The sequence below is a fragment of the Lissotriton vulgaris genome, chromosome 2_1 (assembly GCF_964263255.1).
Source record: "Lissotriton vulgaris chromosome 2_1, aLisVul1.2, whole genome shotgun sequence".
In the NCBI taxonomy this organism is placed as follows: Eukaryota; Metazoa; Chordata; class Amphibia; order Caudata; family Salamandridae; genus Lissotriton; species Lissotriton vulgaris.
Genome location: NC_141687.1, coordinates 146,750,064 through 146,769,270, shown reverse-complemented (window position 1 = coordinate 146,769,270; position 19,207 = coordinate 146,750,064). Strand labels below are relative to the sequence as shown.

Sequence of the window (19,207 nt, the reverse complement as noted above, 5' to 3'; positions counted from 1 at the left end):
AAGAACTAGATGGGGCGAGTTTGGCAAGACCATGAGGGATGGGGCTGTGTGATCAGAACTCCAGAGGCCTGTAATGTGACATGGCCAAACGAGGGCAGGAAGATTGTTAGAGAGGGCGAAGTGGAGGCCTGAGCAGCAAACAAGCAGAGACAATGCAAATGGCTTTGGCTTTTGTAGGGTGAAACACTTCTTCACACATAGGCAACATAGGTTTTAACATAGAAGTGCAAAGTCCTATAATGTCTGATCCTATACGAGGCCATATGTGACCTGTTACTAAGTGAGGATATTAGAGCGATGAAGATCTATTTGAATGTAATGAGGCGAAGAGATAAGCAGATTGGTCAATTTCCATGATGTAGGGCTGTATGGCCCAACATCACCATCTACTCTGACCGTGTGCTGCCAGGACATCCTTTGAGTGGTTGAGCCAAGGAAGGCAGAGTTAGACACCTGGGAAGTCACTGTGCCGCAGGTTTTAGTTACGAAGCACAGATTAATAAAACATACCTACCACTCAGGGGGCGAATTACACTGACATGGTGGCCAGGCCTGGCTTGCCCTGGGCACACACTCATCATGTACGCCCTACACAGACCGGAACATTACAAAACAATAACTTACCACAGTGCTGGTGTAAATGAGAGCCTGAACTGTGGACAATGCAGCAGTGGAAGACGAGTGTGAGTCTGAAACTGGGCTCCTCAGTCATCCACTGAAACCAGGCTGCTAGACTTTAGACTCCTTAGCCCTCCCCCTCCCTCCCCCTCCTCCTCCCCCCCGACCCCCCACCGGTAAGCGCAGTGACTGTAGCCATCTGCAGGAGAGCGGGGGGGAATATCTGGAAGAAAAATGGTGACTTAATTCCCCCATAAAAAGCACCCTTGAGGATGGTGGTGTTGAGGCGGTGGGAAGGGGGGGGGGGAGGGGTTGCACTAATTGTGCATCACTTCCTATATGGGCTTCCTAAGAGCCTGTTTGTCCATGCACTTATAAAGGTGACATTGCACAGATGCAGCAGCAAAGGTGTCACCTCATTTGCATGAGCCATGAACCGAGACAAACGATGGGACAACGAGAGGAGATCACGTGCGTGCAAAGTGTGCACTCGTGCAATCAGCATTATCCAAGGAGATGCAACACTGAGCAAAAAGGCAGCTTACATGGTGCCAAAAACAGGCTGCAGAAGCCTGTTGCGGCCTGAGGCACTTCTGTAACACAGCCCTGGACTAACAACAGTTGCACTGAAAGGATAAATTCGGTGTACACTAGGTGTGGATTCCGAGAATTATCTAAGTGGTTCAGAACAGGTACAGCCCTACCAGAGTACTGGCTTGATCTGGTTGCATTCATGGTCTTTACCCAAATTTATACCGATTGGTTCACTTTAACGAGTTTCAAATGTCCCGATAATAAGGATAATATACACCAAGGTTCCCTAGAGGTAAGCGGAACCTGAGATTTTGTGGGTGCTGCTTAATTTTGATTGATTGGTTAGCAAATGTACAGCTTGCACCAAATAACAATACTTTATTCAAATGCAATTGTGTTCGTATAACATGACATAGGACCCATTAATCATTGTTTGTCAGTACAAACATATGTTCTGTTTTGTTTTAGACAAGTGCAATTGATCAAACCCTACTGTTTTGCATATTGTAGTGGAGGCAAGCACGTGTCAACTTAGCTCTTTTGTAACATGAAGTGTCAGTGGAATCTCGATCTTTGAGTTATGAAGCACACCAAGAATTTGTCACCGTTTGCACTACCTATACATGCAGTGCTTAATTTGGGCAGGTGGTTTCTGGTGCTCGGCACTGGTACATAATTGCCTAAATTTGCATTTATGACAGCTGTCAAATGGTGGCGCTGTTTGTATAATGTAAGATAAGCAGAATAACAGTTGTTTGTTGATTTAATATACATTTATTTATTTATTGCATTTGTATGGCGCGACAGCTACCCTGAGGGTTTCCCGGCGCCTTGGATCTGTGTTAAACATGGAATGAGGGGGAGGGGCTCTATTGATTAAACAACCATGATTTAATTCCCTTCCGGAACCGAAGGTAGCAAGGTTCCAGGCGTAGTAGGAGCAGGAGTGAGTTCCACAGTGCTGGGGCCAGATGGGCAAATGAGCGGCCGCCCATCTGAGCCCGGTTGACCCTGTGAACCACAAATTTTGCCTGGTTCATGGAGCGAATATTACGGGCGGATATATATTTCTGGGCGATCTTGCATAGATATTCGGGTGCTTCTCCTGAACTAATCTTAAACATGTAGCATAATGCCTTAAATTTTACTCTGCTAGCAATCCTCAACCAATGTAGTTTCTTAAGGTGATCTGTCATGCTCATGCGGCCTGTGAGGTTGAGGAGCAGTCTTGCCGTAGAGTTCTGGACCACTTGAAGTCGGTTCAGGATACTTTTTGTAACTCCTAAATATAGGACATTACCGTAGTCTAATCTCGAGCTGACTAGTGCCTGTAATACTGTTCTCTGTGCCCCGTCTGGTAGTTGCCATAATATTTTCCTCAGCCATTTGAGGATCACAAAACAGGTTGATGCTGTTTTGGCTGTATGTGCACACATAGACAACTTATCATCAATTATTACCCCTAGGTTGCGAGCAGATTGTACCGCAATACATTCAGAACAACTAATACCTGCTACCCAAACCATTCTAAAAGCTTTGGTGGCCTTGAACAGTCTGAATTGTTACACTTGTTGCAGTGTGATGGTTAGTAGTTGAGTAAGTACAGTGGCAATGTGTGGTGCAAACTGCTGTGTTTTCCCAACAAGGGCCCAGGCACTTTTTTTTTTAACTAAGCACTGTGTACATGAAGGTATTTGCTGTAATCATGTGCAATGTTAACTTCTTATATAGTTACAAGGTTGTCCATTCAGCACGTAAATGTCCCTCTTCCTGCCCATCTCACACTCAGAGAACGTAACATTTGGCATCACCAGTGGTAGATTTGTGGGAACATTATAACAGATGACAGAGGTAAGAGCTCATGATGCATATCAAAATACTTCACATAAAAGAGACTCTTCAAAATGTACATATATATTTTGACGAAAAGACAAAGGACTTCCTCTATATTTTTTATATTTATTTCATGTATGGATTTAGTATCACACATAACAACATGTCAACTTTGTGCCATTTATGAGTCAGACGGCATCTTGCCCGATACAGCAGTTTGGAAATGTAACTACCAGATTCCTTTAGTAGGTCAGCAGACATTGCCACACAATGTCCATAGGGGTAAATGCCACCAGCATAGGAAAAAAATATCTCCCTTGCTATAGGACAACTCATCAAAGATTGTTGAAAAAGAGTGACTTCAGTTCTTTTCTGGCGCTTTTATGGGTGGGTATTCCCCCGGCTGGCCAGTTCAAGTCGTTTTTTTAGGTTCTAGATGTGGTTTGGTTTTTTCCACATTTTTAAAAGAGTTAGAATGTCCGTTTGTGATTTTTTAATAGTTTGTCTACATAATCATGATACATTCTAAAACACAGAGTGGTGTGATGGCATCCATCCTCCTTGTAATCTCTGTGCTTTTTAATCTCCCCTCCATGGAAATGTTATTTTTGCTCAATGGGGAACAATCAATTGCCTGGTGCACTCACTTCCACAGTGGGCCTCACATTCCTACACGGCCCCTAGGCACATACTGATCACGATACGATTGTGTTGTTCTACGACTGCTCCTGTGGAGCTCGATACGCCAGGATTCCTGCTGTTCCATAATTCAATGGATGGTGCCACTGGAATCAGGTATTATAATATAGCTTTCTGTTGTTTAAGATAATTATATTTTTTGTTAGTTTTCCTTTTTAGACGATCTTATTTCATTCTGTTATTTTCAATGACTCCTTTTCTTTATCGTCTTTTTAGGGATTGTCCACAGGTTCGATCTTGGTATTTTCTGACTTTTCGTTCTTCTTCAAAAATCACATGCAAACACAAAGTTCTTCATACTAACCTTTTTTTAAAAAAAACTTATTTTTGTCAATATTTTTCAAATAATTCCCGTTCTATTGATGCACCCCTTGAGACCTTGGGACATCCTCCATGTTTCCACCTCTTCTACTGATGATTTAGTGCAAATAGTTCTGATTTTAAGACTTGTATCTCAATAGTATTGGCCTTCCATCTTCTGATGAATAGTTGTCAATTCCCCCAGAGGGCATTGGAAATGTTGTAAAGTGCTCTGAACTTGATTCCTTGTTTAAGGTTTGGTTGGCTGGCCCTGCTACTTGGGAGCTAAGGCACAGTTTATCCGAACTTGTTCTACATCTTCTAATTTCAGTAATCTCCTTCTGCAGTCCTACACACGGAACCATCTTTGAATGCTGATGAATATCTAAACAATTTTTCATAATGTGGGTCCTCTTTCCATACTGATACATTTCCAAATTATGTTTTTGTAATGTGGGTCCTCGTTCTACATAGATAGAATGCCTTCCTTTCTTCTTATCTAAGTCTTCTTTGTACGCTAATGAAAATCCACACAAATTATTCATCTCTTTCTACTTTTTAATATATCAAAATAAAAACAAATAAAAAATGTATGTCTTCCTTTTGTGAATTCAGTGCTTGGGAATTAGGCCTGTTGTAGTCCGTTGTGTGTATTAATAAGTGCTCTCTCTTTTTCCTCAAATGAAAGTCTACAATTCCCTATCCACATTGAGTCCTTTACTCACAGTCTGTAAGCAGTCTATCCATTTTGTTTAACACACCGTTTAAAATAGTGACTAGTTTGTAGAATGACATTAAGACTGGTCTATTTGACGTTATGCACAAAGTGAGCAATTATTCTTACAATGAATGAGAAACAACAAAATCTACATTATACTAACTTTATTAGTGTACTCCCTTATGTTAATGATCAAACAACCAGAACTGAATGTAAAATTTCAGGTCGAATTTTTGGCATTTCTATATTTTAAATGAGGAACGTTTAACACCTGTGGATATTACAAGGTCAAGCTCAGGAGTAGGGCCATATTTGATGGTTTGCTGATTACCTTGAATAAGGGTCAATAATACCGGCCTTACCTTTTGATTATGTAAAGCTCTGGGTTTGAATTATTATTAATTTACATAAGTGAAACAATAGTCCTCCTCTCAATTTTAGGTATGTAGAAAAAAAACATGTTTTAAATTATTATTATGTTAGACAAATCTGCTGTAACACTTTTTTATTTTTGGAAAAATGTCCTAGAAGATTCAATATGAGGGTGTGAAGTTATAATAGGGTACCTACATAAAGCCAGTTCCGTAATAGAGATCAGGAACCTTATAGTAATTAATGTGCAAGCACACTTTCAAGATATTACATGCGAGGGAATATAGAAACAAGGGTTTGCTCCCACAGCTTGTCAAATAAATATTTGGAAATGACAATTGCTTTCTGACTTTGTTCAACAGTTCTTTTGAATTTCTATCCTAGAAATTGGTGTACTGGGATTACAATCATTGATTATCAGGTAATTTTCAATTCTGGGTGTGCTGAGATGAGGAAGAAAATGGACATGAGACATTAATATAAGTGTGCAACAACCAAATATTGATAGAAAGCCAGTGAAATGGAAGCTTGCAACATTAACAATATGGCACTGTTCTTCTTCCAAGTCATACGGCGTACGCAGGGTTAGCGTATCTAAGTTTCTCCCAGAGACACAAATGCACACTACATAAATAGAACGTGTGGGTGGGTGCATTTTCCAGTTCGCAGTCCACTCCAGATAATAATTACAAATAAATAAAATAATATAACAAAAACTTAAAATCAACAATGTTAGACCATAAAGGATGCTGCAGGTGTAACCTGGGCTCCAAAGGCAACCTTGTACATATTCTTCTTGACTGCCTAATTTTACTAGAACAGCGGAAACTATGGCTGCGCCCAATATTTTTAAAACATAATATAAGAACAAGGGCGCAGGCGGCTATCCTCTTAACTGAAATGCCCACAATCGATGTTGCAATTGCCATAGGTAAATACATAAAGGAGGTACAGAGCCTAGTAAGAGGACAGGAGTAATCTGTAGGATCTTATGTTTCTCAAATAATGAAATATATACTTGATGTAAGGCAATGAGACTATTTTAAAGGAGATAATTTATTTTATCTTTTTAAATTTATATGGATGTTATGAAATGTATGAGGGTGGGTAAGAGTCTTTAATCAATACTGGAGCATTTGTTTAATGATTTTATCAATTTTTATGTGGATATTTTAAACTCATAATACTGTTTTTTACACTTGTTTAAAGATTATGATCTTAATAAACATAACCTTTGACTGACACTCCAGATAACTAGGTGAGGAGAGAGTAGGGGATTGACTACACGCTCACTGAAAATCTAAAGGGTCATTTCTATGGCTAACACTGCTCTTATGGATTTTATTTAATCTTTATAGTAATGGCCGTACAAACAAAGAATGAGCAAATAAAACACCAACATAAACAGATATTTATAAGACTTTGAAACTCTGAAAGGTAAGAAGAAACACAGAGGGCGAATTCAGCGTGAATGTCTGCATGCACCTACGCTTTTAATTTAACATAGGTTTACCTTTAGACTTAAAAAGCCCTACCCCAAGAAATGCATATCTCCATAACAGAAGAAATATCTTGGGCATAAAGAGAATATTACTGAACAAAATATACTAAAAGACAAATGACCCCAGGTGGTGTATAAAATGATTTGTTGACTACAAGTAAATTAATTTCTAGAGAGGGACACAAATGAATGTGAAGGGTGGCACATAATATTATAATTATCATACCTCCAAATATGATGACATACAGCACTTTGCTAGGTAATACAAATGTTATTGCTTCTAGAAAGAACTTGTTTTAATAGTTAGATCTAACAATGAAGTGTATAAGTAGACAGAAAATAATAATGTAGCTTAACTACAATGGGTATTACAATGTAGATATGTTAAATGAGATTATTAATCTAATATTTTTAAGACTTACCAGGCCTATGGTTAAAATATTTGCTTCTTTGACATTTTATATCGATTTTAGTTCACTTTCCGGAGATGTATGATTCGGATCTTACCATGTTGCTATTTCTTTTTTAATTGAATATAATCAATGCGATTTTACTTTCAAGTTTTGGATGAGTATAGTAAAGAAAATGTGTTATGGTTTTAATTAACTAAACAATAAAGATTAAATTCAAAATAAAAAAATTCAAATGAATGTAAGACTGAAGGTTTGTAAAAAGGAATAGAAATAGTACAAGGGTTCTATGCAAGCACTGGTATATCTTATTAAAGTACATTGGAGGCTTAGGTCTCAACAAGCAAATGGTCAAATATTGTGGAAATAAGTCATTCAAACATTTACGTGAAAAACAACCACAATGCTCTATGATTGTATTGACTTAGGTGGAGTTAGTTGACTTAACTAGTAACAAACTGTCTTTTGTGTGTGTTTAACTGTATCAAATTAAAAATAGGTTTAATATTTCGTTCCAGCCTTGATAAAGTGGAAAACTACGAAACACGTTTGCCGGGTTGAAACGACACGGAATGGGGAATGATAACAAATAACTGTCGACAGGAGCCAGGGAATGATTTCTCGTGTGAAGCAAATGAAAATAGCAAAAAACACAGTTGATGGACAGAATGCAGAACAATGTCTTACATTCACCCCAGTACAAAGATCTGGGCCTAAATCCATCGTTTTTTGCACTCCACACCACCCTAGGTCAGACACTGGCTATATGCAAATCAGCCTTGACCCTGTGCCTCATGGGAACAGTCCAGCCCGAACTACCAAGCCATGTGTTTCCTAGACCGGAATCAAGCATCCAAGGACCGGTTTCTGGCTATCAGCCTTCTTCAGCCTGGATAGCTTGACTCCAGTGATGTGGAGAACCTGGGACTCACGTCTGAGCATACCCAGCCCACTCGGGGTGAAAATTGCAAAAAACACAGTTTATGGGCAGAATGCAGAACAATGTCTTACATTCACCCCAGTACAAAGATCTGGGCCTAAATCCATCGTTTTTTTGCACTCCACACCACCCTAGGTCAGACACTGGCTTTATGCAAATCAGCCTTGACCCTGTGCCTCATGGGAACAGTCCAGCCCGAACTGCCAAGCCATGTGTTTCCTAGACCGGAATCAAGCATCCAAGGACCGGTTTCTGGCTATCAACCTTCTTCAGCCTGGATAGATTGACCCCAGATCTTTTGACTGTGTGTGAGTGTTTGATTGATTCAGATGCTCCGTCCATCACCACCCCCTTTTGTACAAGCAAATGAAAATAAACACCTTACACAGAGCAACAGAAACTGGATGTACTACTGAGTAACTACGGAAGGAACAAAGAGATCATTAATTAACTTTGTTAAGAATAAAATTCTGTAAGTCATCAATAGGCAATTCATTAAAGGTGAGGTTGTTATAATGTACATTGCGTTTGTGAAGACTGCTCAATAAGAGGAGTTCTGTATTCTAGGAGATGCCTCCTAATGTTCATATAAGTCTTACAAGTGTATTTAAGTGTTTTCCAGAATTAGTTTCCAAATGTACTGAGCATTTCCAGCCATCTGTAGCAGAATAAGGACATATAATAATAATGCTAATACCAACATAGTGCTCAATGGTGTGCTGCTTTAACGTGTCGTAAATATAACTCTGTTTGGATGGATTAGTCAACTACTCATTGTAACCATACAGGTGCCTTGTCCACGCCAAGCTACATCTTAAACATATAACTAGCTCCTGCTCCTGCACCTCTCTTGTTAGTGCTCTGAAAAATGGAAAAACAAATAGATAAATTAAAATAAATAGTAACCTTATTATCCTAAGCCACTTGTACTTAATTGATTATTCTCAGAACGAAGAAATGGTAGTGGCACCACTGCAATTAACCTCTATAAGGTTGCTCAGACTTGCAAACATCAAGCAAGCCAACACAAGCAGACAGAGAATATGACTCCTTACAATGAGAGTCATCACAACGCGTGCCATTTCAACGCAGTCGGTACAGGACTGTGTTGCTACCACGCAAAGCCCATTGCGTGGTAACAACGCGGTTGTTGAAACAACTGCATTGTAATGGCATCGCGAGGTGATGCCGGCATTGTTAAGGTTGTTTCCACAGACAGCCATTTATTTATTTATTTTATTTTTATTTATTTATTTAAGTAGCTTATACAGCGCGCAGCTACCCCCGGACGGGTGTCCCGGCGCTAAAACAGAAACTCAGGAAAGAAGGAGAGGATCAAGTCGATTACAAGACTGGAGTCATAATCTGGAGAACAGCCAGGTTTTTAATTTACTACGGAAGATGGATTCAGACGGGCAGAACCTGAGGTCGAGTGGGAGGCAGTTCCATAGTTTAGCAGTAATTACGCTGAACCCTCTGCCGCCCATTCTGGAACGTCGAAAGCGAGGAGCCATTGCATAACATGATCATGCCAAGAAATGGAAAGTCACTATGGTGTAAAACCTGCACCAGAGGGGCATGACCAGCTGGGCTCTCTGATGGAAAACTGTCTGCAGACCTTCAGATTGGTTCACTTATTTGCACCCAAACCCGAAACCTGGCCTGCAACTGGTGGAGTGTTGTGCGCTCAACGGAGAGGCACAATTCTGGCATATTGCATTCGAGTCTGAGGAACGCAGCAGGCCGGGGATGGGCAGAAAACCAGACCCAGCATGAAGGCATTATCCGTATCCAACAAGACGGCAATGCCAGATAAAGTACAGTGCATGAGTGAGACTTGGGAGATGGCGGAGAGATGTCACCAGACCCAGTGGTGATTTGCTGAGTATGCGAGAAGGGACTCGACATCCGAACCCGAATATCTCAGAGATACAAGATCCTGAGACAGGGTGAGGAGCTGAGAAATGGTGTGTCGGGTAACAGCATGGGGTAAATTGGCAAAAATAGGGCACGGAGCAAAACATCTGGAATATGTTCAGGGTGGAATGACTGAGACCAGGCACCGTTGTGAGCGCACAGACTTCTTCGTTGACTGCCTGGGACCTACAAAGGGCTCTGCCGGAAGTTGGGCTTTATGTTTCCCGCAAAAGCCAACACCATTGATTATCAATATATGTTTTTCAATCAATTACCACAGTCTACGGTGTCAATTCAGAACAACGCCAGCCATATTTTTTTAATTTTGCCTAAAACTTTTGTAGCTGATAACACAGTAACTTGCTTTTCTCAGCTTAAGCATGTTTTTGAGAGGCTCTGAAAATGGCAAGAAGGGGGAACATTCACAATCAAGATAATTTTCAAAATGTAAAAACCTATTTTACGCCAGGTATGATGAACATTTGATGCATTTGCATGGGATGGCCTGATACAGACTGCAAAAGGATATCTTCGTAATGTGAACTGACTATTTGCATGTATATTTGACTGAGAACCTGGTAACTAAGAAACATAGAACTGGCTCGTTGCACCCATCTCACGGCACTGCAGAGCCAGCTTCTTGTAGAGCGCCCATGGAGTGAAACAAACTGGTTCACTCTTTCAGATGATGGATAGACACAGGCGCTGAATGAGTAAAGAAGCACAATGTATGCGTGCAGCCCTCATTCAGAAAACAAACACACTGCAATTGTGAAGTAGTGAACTAGGAGAGGACTGACTAAACTAAGCATTGGCCAATTGAATATAACAAAATAGAAAACCCTAGCAATGGGAGCTCGTGGAACCCCACCTGCCAGTGCTTTGAGGTGCCATGATGTAGGTAGAAGGACCTGTAATATGTGATTTAATGTGAATAACATGATAAACCAGATTTAAGGAGCCAAACACAATGGAATCCCAAATTGGAGAAATAAAACTGAGGAAATACATTAATAGAAACAATAGTACTTGAAAAAATATTGGGCCAGATGTAGGTGGCCATTTACCGGCCGGTAAATGGGTTTTTGGGATGTAGGGGGCCAATTTTACCGAATCTGTATTTTTACTGATTCGGTAACTTCTAGATGTAGGTGGGACTCTTCTGAGTCCCAAAGGCCTTTCAGATTCGGTATTTTACCACCCAATCCAATTGGGTGGTAAAATACCGAATCCAGGTGTGCATGCACATGTGTGCATGCACACCTATGCCATGTGACAGACAGACATGCCCTTAGGGCATGTCTGTGTGCCACATGGCACACATGCCTGTATTTGGGGTGCTAGAGGGTGTCAAAGTAACACCCCCTGCACCCTTGCTGGAATCGGTATTTACCGAATCGGTAAATACCGATTCAGTAATGCCCATTGATTCCTATGGGCTTCAATGCCCATAGGAATCAATGGGCATTACCGAATCGGTATTTACCGAATCGGTAATTACCGAATCTTAACGATTCGGTATTTACCGATTCTGTAATACCTACACCCCCCCCTCTATTTTACCACTTCTTAAATACCGAATCGGTAAAATTCGGTATTTAAGAAGTGGTAAAATAAACTTACCTACATCTAGGCCATAGTCTTTGCAGTTAGGGTATTGGATTAGCGGCAGGGACATAAAAAGAGCTAGGCTTGAATCATAGGGATTTTGGTGGAAAAACCCCAAAATGCAAGAAGAAATGTATACATTATTACATTATCTAAAAAAGGAACAAAAACTAAATACATAATAAAAAACTATGGGTTGGTGGTTTTCACATATATGTGTGGAATAATAATAATTAGTACCAAGTAAAGGAGGTTTGGTGGATTTCTCCCCCATATGATGTGTGTGTGTGTGTATATTATATATATATATGTGTGGGTATTTTACACATTATATATAAATGTACACATTCTTGTGTGTGTATTAATATAGATTTTGATGTAGGAATAAAGGATCTATGCAAACCATGGAGAAAAACCAACATAGACAATTAATTCCCAAGATTAATGACATTTTCAACTTAAGAAATAAGCATGCAAAATGTAAAAGGAAATTTATAAAGGCTTTCTGTGAGTTGGTTTCTTTGAAATGGTAAAATGCTATTCATCCTGAAAAATTCTATTATACATTTTCGGTAAAATGGTTTCTCAGTAATGGTATCCCATCAAATAGTTTTTCTATGACATTGCATGCCACCCTCAACCCCCTCACAAGGCAGACGCAAGTGACATAATTGTTGACCCACCCGTGTCCTCAGAGTATATGTAATCAGCGTGATTCAGTCTGCACTGTGCAAACTTCCCATCTGGTGATTACAGTGCAATTTTATAGTGTTTGTTTTTATATGATAAAGTGGAGCACTTTTTACACAGAAATTATTATACAAGAGCATTTCGAAGATTAGTGCTCCGGCTCAGAGCAGGTTACAGAAGACAGGGTGTGCTGCCAGGCGCGGAGGTGGACAGATGTTTACAGTTGTTTTTTACATTACACATATTTAAAATACGAGGCATAGGGAAAGGCTTGAAGCTAAATGGTATAACTGTAGAGGATACAATTGGGTAAGAAACATGGTGGTTTTCCTCCTCATCACTCATTGCTTCTCCTGTGAGCGGATACACCAACTAGCAGACATAAGGTGTCAGACAAGACTGGAAATTTGTTAGTTGAAACATGCATTGATTGTGGGGAATGGACTACAAAGTGTGCGGCTCTAGACCGGACTCTGCTCGCTTTGAGAAGAAAGAGTGGAACAAAGGTAAAGCGCAGCCAGGGCAGGCACAAGATGGTCTATGTTGGTCTATTGGGTGTCAAGACTGCTGCTTTTGGAATCGAAATGGGGGCAACTTATTGTAAAAAAGAGGGAACAGCAGTATGGACATCAATATTACTGAATCCCTCGGATCCCAGCTCCATGAAACCGTCTGGTGTACGTGCGCTTTACAAGCTCCTTTAACATAACATAACTGACAAAGTCACCAGGGTGGCAAGATAATATACCAATGAAAAGATCATTGTAAAGCTAAAAGTCAAAGGCAGCTCTGAAGTCGACATATAGGAGCTGGCCGGCAGTAGAAGGCAGCTTCACAGAAATAGATTAGGGAGGATGTTCTGTTGGCATCGGCTTCAAAGGAGGAGGAAGGTGTTGGGGAAATAAGAAGAGTTTAAGAGTGGCTGCGTCGAGCGAGTCGATCATGTGCAGTGTTCTGCCCATCTGGCCAAAGGACTCAAAATTCAACAAAATCACATCAACTAACAGGGAGAACTCCACTGTCCGCTCTTATGAGCTTCTTCGCGGTCAAGACTTGCGGCATTATCTACAACACAGGCAACAACAAGGTCCCATTGTATCTCACCACCAAACCCAAGCTCTCCGCCGGGACCCGCAATACCTGCAAGAGGATCTGGAAGCTTAAGATGAAGAAGTGAAAGAAAGAAGACCAGACAGCAAGACTTCTGCTACATCCTCCGTACCTGAAACGCCTACCCAATACAGAGCAGATAGGCACACTCAGTACTCCACTTCTGCAAGGAGTGCAAAGACTCTTCTTCAGATAATATCTTCCCTATCCCCGAGCCCCTTGTGCTTTCTCTCCCTAACTTCACTGATCGCTTCTCCTCTACTGACACATCTGTATTCCCCATACAGCACTCCACTGCCTTGTGGCTAGGTTTGTGCCATAAAAAAACTCCTATATAAAAACATTAGGTACGTTGAACACGGTGACCTCCACACGAGCCTTCACCCTGTTGATGAAATAAAAGTCTCCAAAGATGGTGGTACTTGATGAAATATTATTCTTAATGGGTAGTGTTTGATTAAATATTATCCGTAAGGGTGCATGTTTATGCACTGGTCACAATATCTTTCTTTGCAGGAGCTGAAGAAGTCAGGACTGGAGGTAAGCTAAAAGAAGACAGATCACATAATCCATTGGGTGAGGTGAAACAGACAGAAGAGGCGAGCAGTGGGCAAGCTGCATGACCCCAGAACTTTTGGAGAAAAGGTATTGCTAGAATTTTACGGGTGAAAAACTTAAAGGAAGGTTATTTGGGTGGTGGGTCTGTTGTTCATGGTACTCTGGAATGGAGACATTTTGCAGATCGGAATTATAGGATTGGATGTGATAAAGCAGGGTTTCTTCAAGACACTTGACTAGAGAGAGACCTTGAAAAGGCATATTATAAGTTCAGCATATAAGAAAGTGTTTGGGATAACTAGAGTATCCCAGTTTTAAGAAGTATGCCAAAGGAGGAATTAACAGTTCAGCAGGGTGTCAGAAATTAGACCATAAGGAGAAGGCACACTTTATGGGGAAGATTATGATGCAGTAAATGGACAGCAGATAGAGTTTTCTTATAATGGACCTAGGCTATTTCTTGGCGGCAATTGCTAAAAGGATGGTACACATGTATAACTCAACAAGCTTTGGCATAGCCAATAGGTCTGACGCACTCAGTGTTACTATATTACTGGGAGGCACACAGGAGGGAGCAAATAGGTGGTGACAGAGAAAGCTATAGTTTTATTTTAAATTAGTCCCTCATGGAGTACAAAAGAAGCATGCGGTGGAGGTTGAAAAATACATTCAAACAGCAAATCGCAATAGGAGAGAGGTGCACCCTGCAGTGCGTTAAGCAAAGAACTGATTAAGTGATTGACAAAGTCTCAATCCAGTGGGTGAGAGACTGAAGAGTGCTGGTAGTTGAAAAGGGCAGAGGATCAACAAGCAACTATTGGACAAGTTTGGGAATAAAACACATAAAGCTCCTGCACTACTGCTGAGGAAACCAAGTTTTATAGGAAAGGTATCTACATACAACACTCCGTAAGAATGCAAAGATCTAACCAGAAACGGAAATCAACAGAAGTGAGGCCACAAATACCCTGATCATCCTCACTGTGTGTAAAACAAAAATGTTGGTCCTCTTGTCCAAGATGTAAATTTACAAGTAGGCCAAACATGTCCGTGCCCCTCAATGATGTTTTGGGGTGCCATCACATAGATACCAAAAGTTTCAGAACTTGTCCAATAGGGCAACATGGGAGTAATAACACTCAATAATAATTCTTGGATTTGTATAGTGCGGCTAATCACCCATGAGGGCCTCTAGGTGCTATCCATAGGTACAGGGAGATTAAGGGTCTAATTACGAGCTTGGTGGTTCTCCCGTGGAGCACCACGCCAGCGCACCGTGGGAGGACTGCCAAATCCGTAGTGAGACTGCCCAACGGATTGCGACTGGAACCCAGGTCGGGCAGACAGTGCTGCGGCAGTGCCCATGGTGGTGCCATTCTAAGGCTCAAAGGAGAGCTTAGACAGGCACAGCCATGGGACCGCCACAGCACATTCCTGCACAGGAAGAAATGCACTGTGTTGTGCAATTGCTCCTGTGGAGGAATTTGGGGGTGCAATACCAGGGGTGCACACTATGTACTCTCCTGCATGTAACTCCAGGCCCGGAGGCAGCAGGGGGCCCTGTATGGCCCATGAGTTTCCTCTCTGTCACCCTTTCCATGGCAGGCTCCCCACTATGGAAAGGCTGGCGAAAAAGCAACTCGTAATATGCTTGGCGGTGCACCAGCGCCACTGCCAGTAATGCACTCTGCCTGACCGAAGCACCACTGCTGCGGGAGTCATTGATCCCCAGCAGTTCTATGGCGGTCCGACTGCCGCAATCATAACGCAGCGCACGGTGCCGCAGTGGCAGGACCGCCACCACGGGTCCGGCAGTCTGATGGAGCGCCAAACTCGTAATTAGGCCCTTAGTGATTTGCCCAGAATCACAGGATGTTGAGCCAACCCCCAGACTCAAACCTAAATCATTAGTTCTGCAGTCGGCAGCTCTGGCTCTTAGGCCACACTCTCTCTCAACAGCATTAAGTTTAACCTACAAAAGCCCTACTCCACCGCAGAGGCAGGCCCAAGGCTTGCTTAGGCCGTCCACATGTTACAGCATCTGGCCTACTGTGAAGAGGGGGAGGGAGTGTCTGTCCCATAATCTCATGGTCACTCGCAAGCAGCTGCTTATTGACGCTAAAGTCTACCTGAATATACTAACTTTTAAAAAAAACTGCGACAAATGTGACATGTGATTAGAATAAATCCCTCGCAAGTACCAATATTTTCCCAGAATCCTCTTCCATTCCTGACGACCACTAAGAAACTGTAGCTCCCCTGTTGTGAAAGATTTGCCAAACGGAACCTGTCATCCTCAGTCTACCTGCTGCACCGAAAGTAATAATATAAGTCTTTCCCAGAGCGTGATAGGCGCAAAGTGCACATACTTTATTTTAACAATTGTTCGCATAGTTGGAAGTAGACCAAATTTAACGATGTGACAAGTTATAAGTAAACGCTGTATGAATCAAGAACAGGTATGGCTTTTGAGTAGTACTAGCGCACGCCTAACCTATGTTAAGTACCAAGGAGCCACTTAAAAAAAGAAATAGGTAAGCCTGTTCACAATACCTCTCTTTTACCATCACTCACCAAGACAGCAAGGACAGTCGCTTTCGCCCCCACCTTCCTCCAGGTGCTCAGATACAAAGTAAACACGAGGCTGCGAATAAATTGCTCTGCAAACAATGACACTGCTGAGCCATCAAAGCCAACAAATCAGAGGAAAACGCCAAATAAATGAACTTTTCGAGCCACTGCAGGGAGCAAGGACTATGCAAACACACTGCCCTGTCTGTCCATTGTGTATAAACGCCCCCACCCCCAAAAGACTGGCAAGCAGCCGGTGTTTGCACTCAGCTGGGGGTTTGTATTTTCTCAGCAGGAGGTCTCCACAGCACTCCCAACGCCAGACTCAAAGACACCCCAACTAAACACACACCTTCTTCGGAGGTGGGTGGGTGTCTGGATTGTGCACAAAACAATGTTAAACAGGAGGTAAAAAACCTCAAAGGCAGCAGAGTGGTTGACACTGGGAGAAATGTGTGAAGGAGCCCCCAACTCAACGCTCTGCCTCTTAAGGCGACCTCTTTCGCATTTTTTAGCTGCCTTCCCGTTCCCAAACGTTTGTTTCTGCAAGCCAAAACCACACAAACAGAACTGAGTCCCGTCTCCCTCCCCACAGCATCCACCGGGAACCGCTCCAGCCCGACATCCATACATTATTATTATGACATATCTACAAACACGAAAGTAGAAACAACACTGCCACAGAGCCCGGGGGTTCCTGTGCGGAGGGCGAAGTAAACATCCTTTGACAAAAAAGAAAAGAAAAGCGCATTCTCTTTTTAAAAATAACTGCAGCTTGTCACTCCGCTGCTCCAGCCCCCCGTGCCTTTGTTCGGCCGGAGACTGTTTTTCATCTTTGTTTTTCCCCCCTTTATGGCAGAATCCCGTGCAGGCATTCTTTGCAAACTCCCCAACCGGCCGGTTTAAATCCACACTGAAATGTCAGCTTTAATCGCAAGGGGGATGCCGTGCAATGAGAAGTTGTTTTTTGCTCGCCCCTGCAATGGAATCAACCGGTGCATCCGATAGCGGTGCAAGTGATGACACGGGCTCGCGCCTGCTCCCGCCCCCACCGCCTTCCATTCACCCCGTGCACTTACCGGGTTTTCGATGAAAGGAAGGCAAGTTTGATTAATCCATAGGTAAACAGCTGGACGTTTTCCTTGGCTATGCTCGCGACTTTTAGCCTGTGTTCTAGTATGTGCAGCTCCATTTTTTTCTTTTTTCTCATTTGGAGATCATCTGCTTGGGGTACTATATATTTTTTTTGCGGAGGGTCGTGTCTGCGGATCAAGACAGGGGGCTGCGGAAGGACAGCTGCAGAGAGGTCGGGAGAGGCATAAATAGGGGACAGGGGTGAGAGCTGAGTTCAGAGGCAGAGCAGGCTCCAGAGTGCAGAAAGCAGCTGCTGTTACAGTGTAACAAACAACTTGCCACTCAGCGGGCGCCTCACTGAGCATGCGCAAAGCCTGGGCACCATGGGAAATGTAGTCCCCACGGCACATGCACGTTAAAGGGCCAGCCCTTGTTTTTTTGCACCTTTGGTTTGTCAGAATGGCTTATATATTTTTTTCCAAATCGGAAAACGACATACAGGAAAATGTAAAGAGAATGATGATGTTTTTATTTTTATGAATGAGCTGATATTTTTGTGGTGACTGAAATGTCTAGCAGTATGGGGTTTGTAATTGTATAAAGGTATTTATTTCTTATGGTGTTGGTGAAAATGTTCACTTTATTACTAGGACAGCAGCACATTTTATGAGGGTTTCCACAAATCATGAACAGTAAGCAAATATGGTATAAATCAGTTTTTTGTGCATAAAATGTTGCTATTTTCACATAATGTATTTATTTTAGCATTCACAGTTTTTGTCTTTCCTGGCACTTATTGTTTTCCAGATCTCACCTACAGACAGCTTTACTGTCTGTTGTTGAAGACCTGTTGTCATTAACATATGAAAATATGAGCTTTGGATCAGCCTCTTGCTCTTGATTGGATGGCTTTTCCTGTCTATCTCATTTCCCTGCTTCACATGCAATGGCTGTTTCCTCACTATTCTTTGTTTATCCAACCTAAGGAGCATTTCCCCTATACTGTGTTCTATTAGATGAATTGTATCCTTTTACCAATTGCATTCAGGGAACTACTTTTTAGGTCTTGCCTAGGAAACTGCATTCAGTCTCTTGCGAAACCCCATGTTACCTTGTGGGGGCGTAGAGGCCACCGATTGCTTACTATTGGTTGAACATATTCTCACTCTCGTTTGCTTGTTTCTTATTTGTCAGCTTCCATAGGCTTCCTTCCTCTTCTTGTGTTTGACCCTACCATGGAGCATGGTCATATTACTTGTTTCCTTCCAATTCTAATTTTTAGAGGTGCTACTTTTTTTGTTTTGTTAAAGCACTCTCCTAGAGTGTGTGTTTTTCAGCTGGCTTCGTCATGTACTTCTCTTCTTCTGGGTTTTGTCTGTGTGGTAGACCCTCCCATCAACTCTCAACTGCCCCAGTGGTTGCCTGCAGCCAGTTCTACCATCCCTCGCCTGTCCTTCTCATTAATCCCCCTCCCACATTACGTTGTTCGTCTCCTTGACTCCCAGTCTACCCTCTGTTGTCCATCTGCTTGGCCACCTGCCCACCGTCCATTGTCCATGTGCTCCCTCATTCCCATTCACCTGTGTTTCTCTCCCTCCCTCCTCCTTCACATTGCCTTGAGGGTACCCACGGCTAAAAAAACAAAAAAATAAGTTCTGTGGCTCGGCTAGCGCTGGCTGCGTCATAATGCTTTAAAAAAATTACTTTTAGCTAAGCTGCACTGTTCTCTGTCTGCTTGTCCATCGCCCACCTTC

At 42.2% G+C, this 19,207-nt stretch overlaps 1 protein-coding gene across 1 annotated transcript in view; it reads right to left on the bottom strand.

The window, feature by feature from the left end:
- CASTOR2 (cytosolic arginine sensor for mTORC1 subunit 2) overlaps positions 1 to 17,808 on the bottom strand; it is a 321,588-nt gene extending 303,780 nt beyond the window's left edge. Inside the window, exon 1 of the mRNA XM_086954590.1 lies at positions 17,459 to 17,808. Within this exon, the coding sequence (XP_086810716.1) occupies positions 17,459 to 17,589 (131 nt within the window). The 5' untranslated portion in view covers positions 17,590 to 17,808. The remainder of the gene's footprint in view (positions 1 to 17,458) is intronic.
- Positions 17,809 to 19,207: the final 1,399 nt, after the last annotated feature.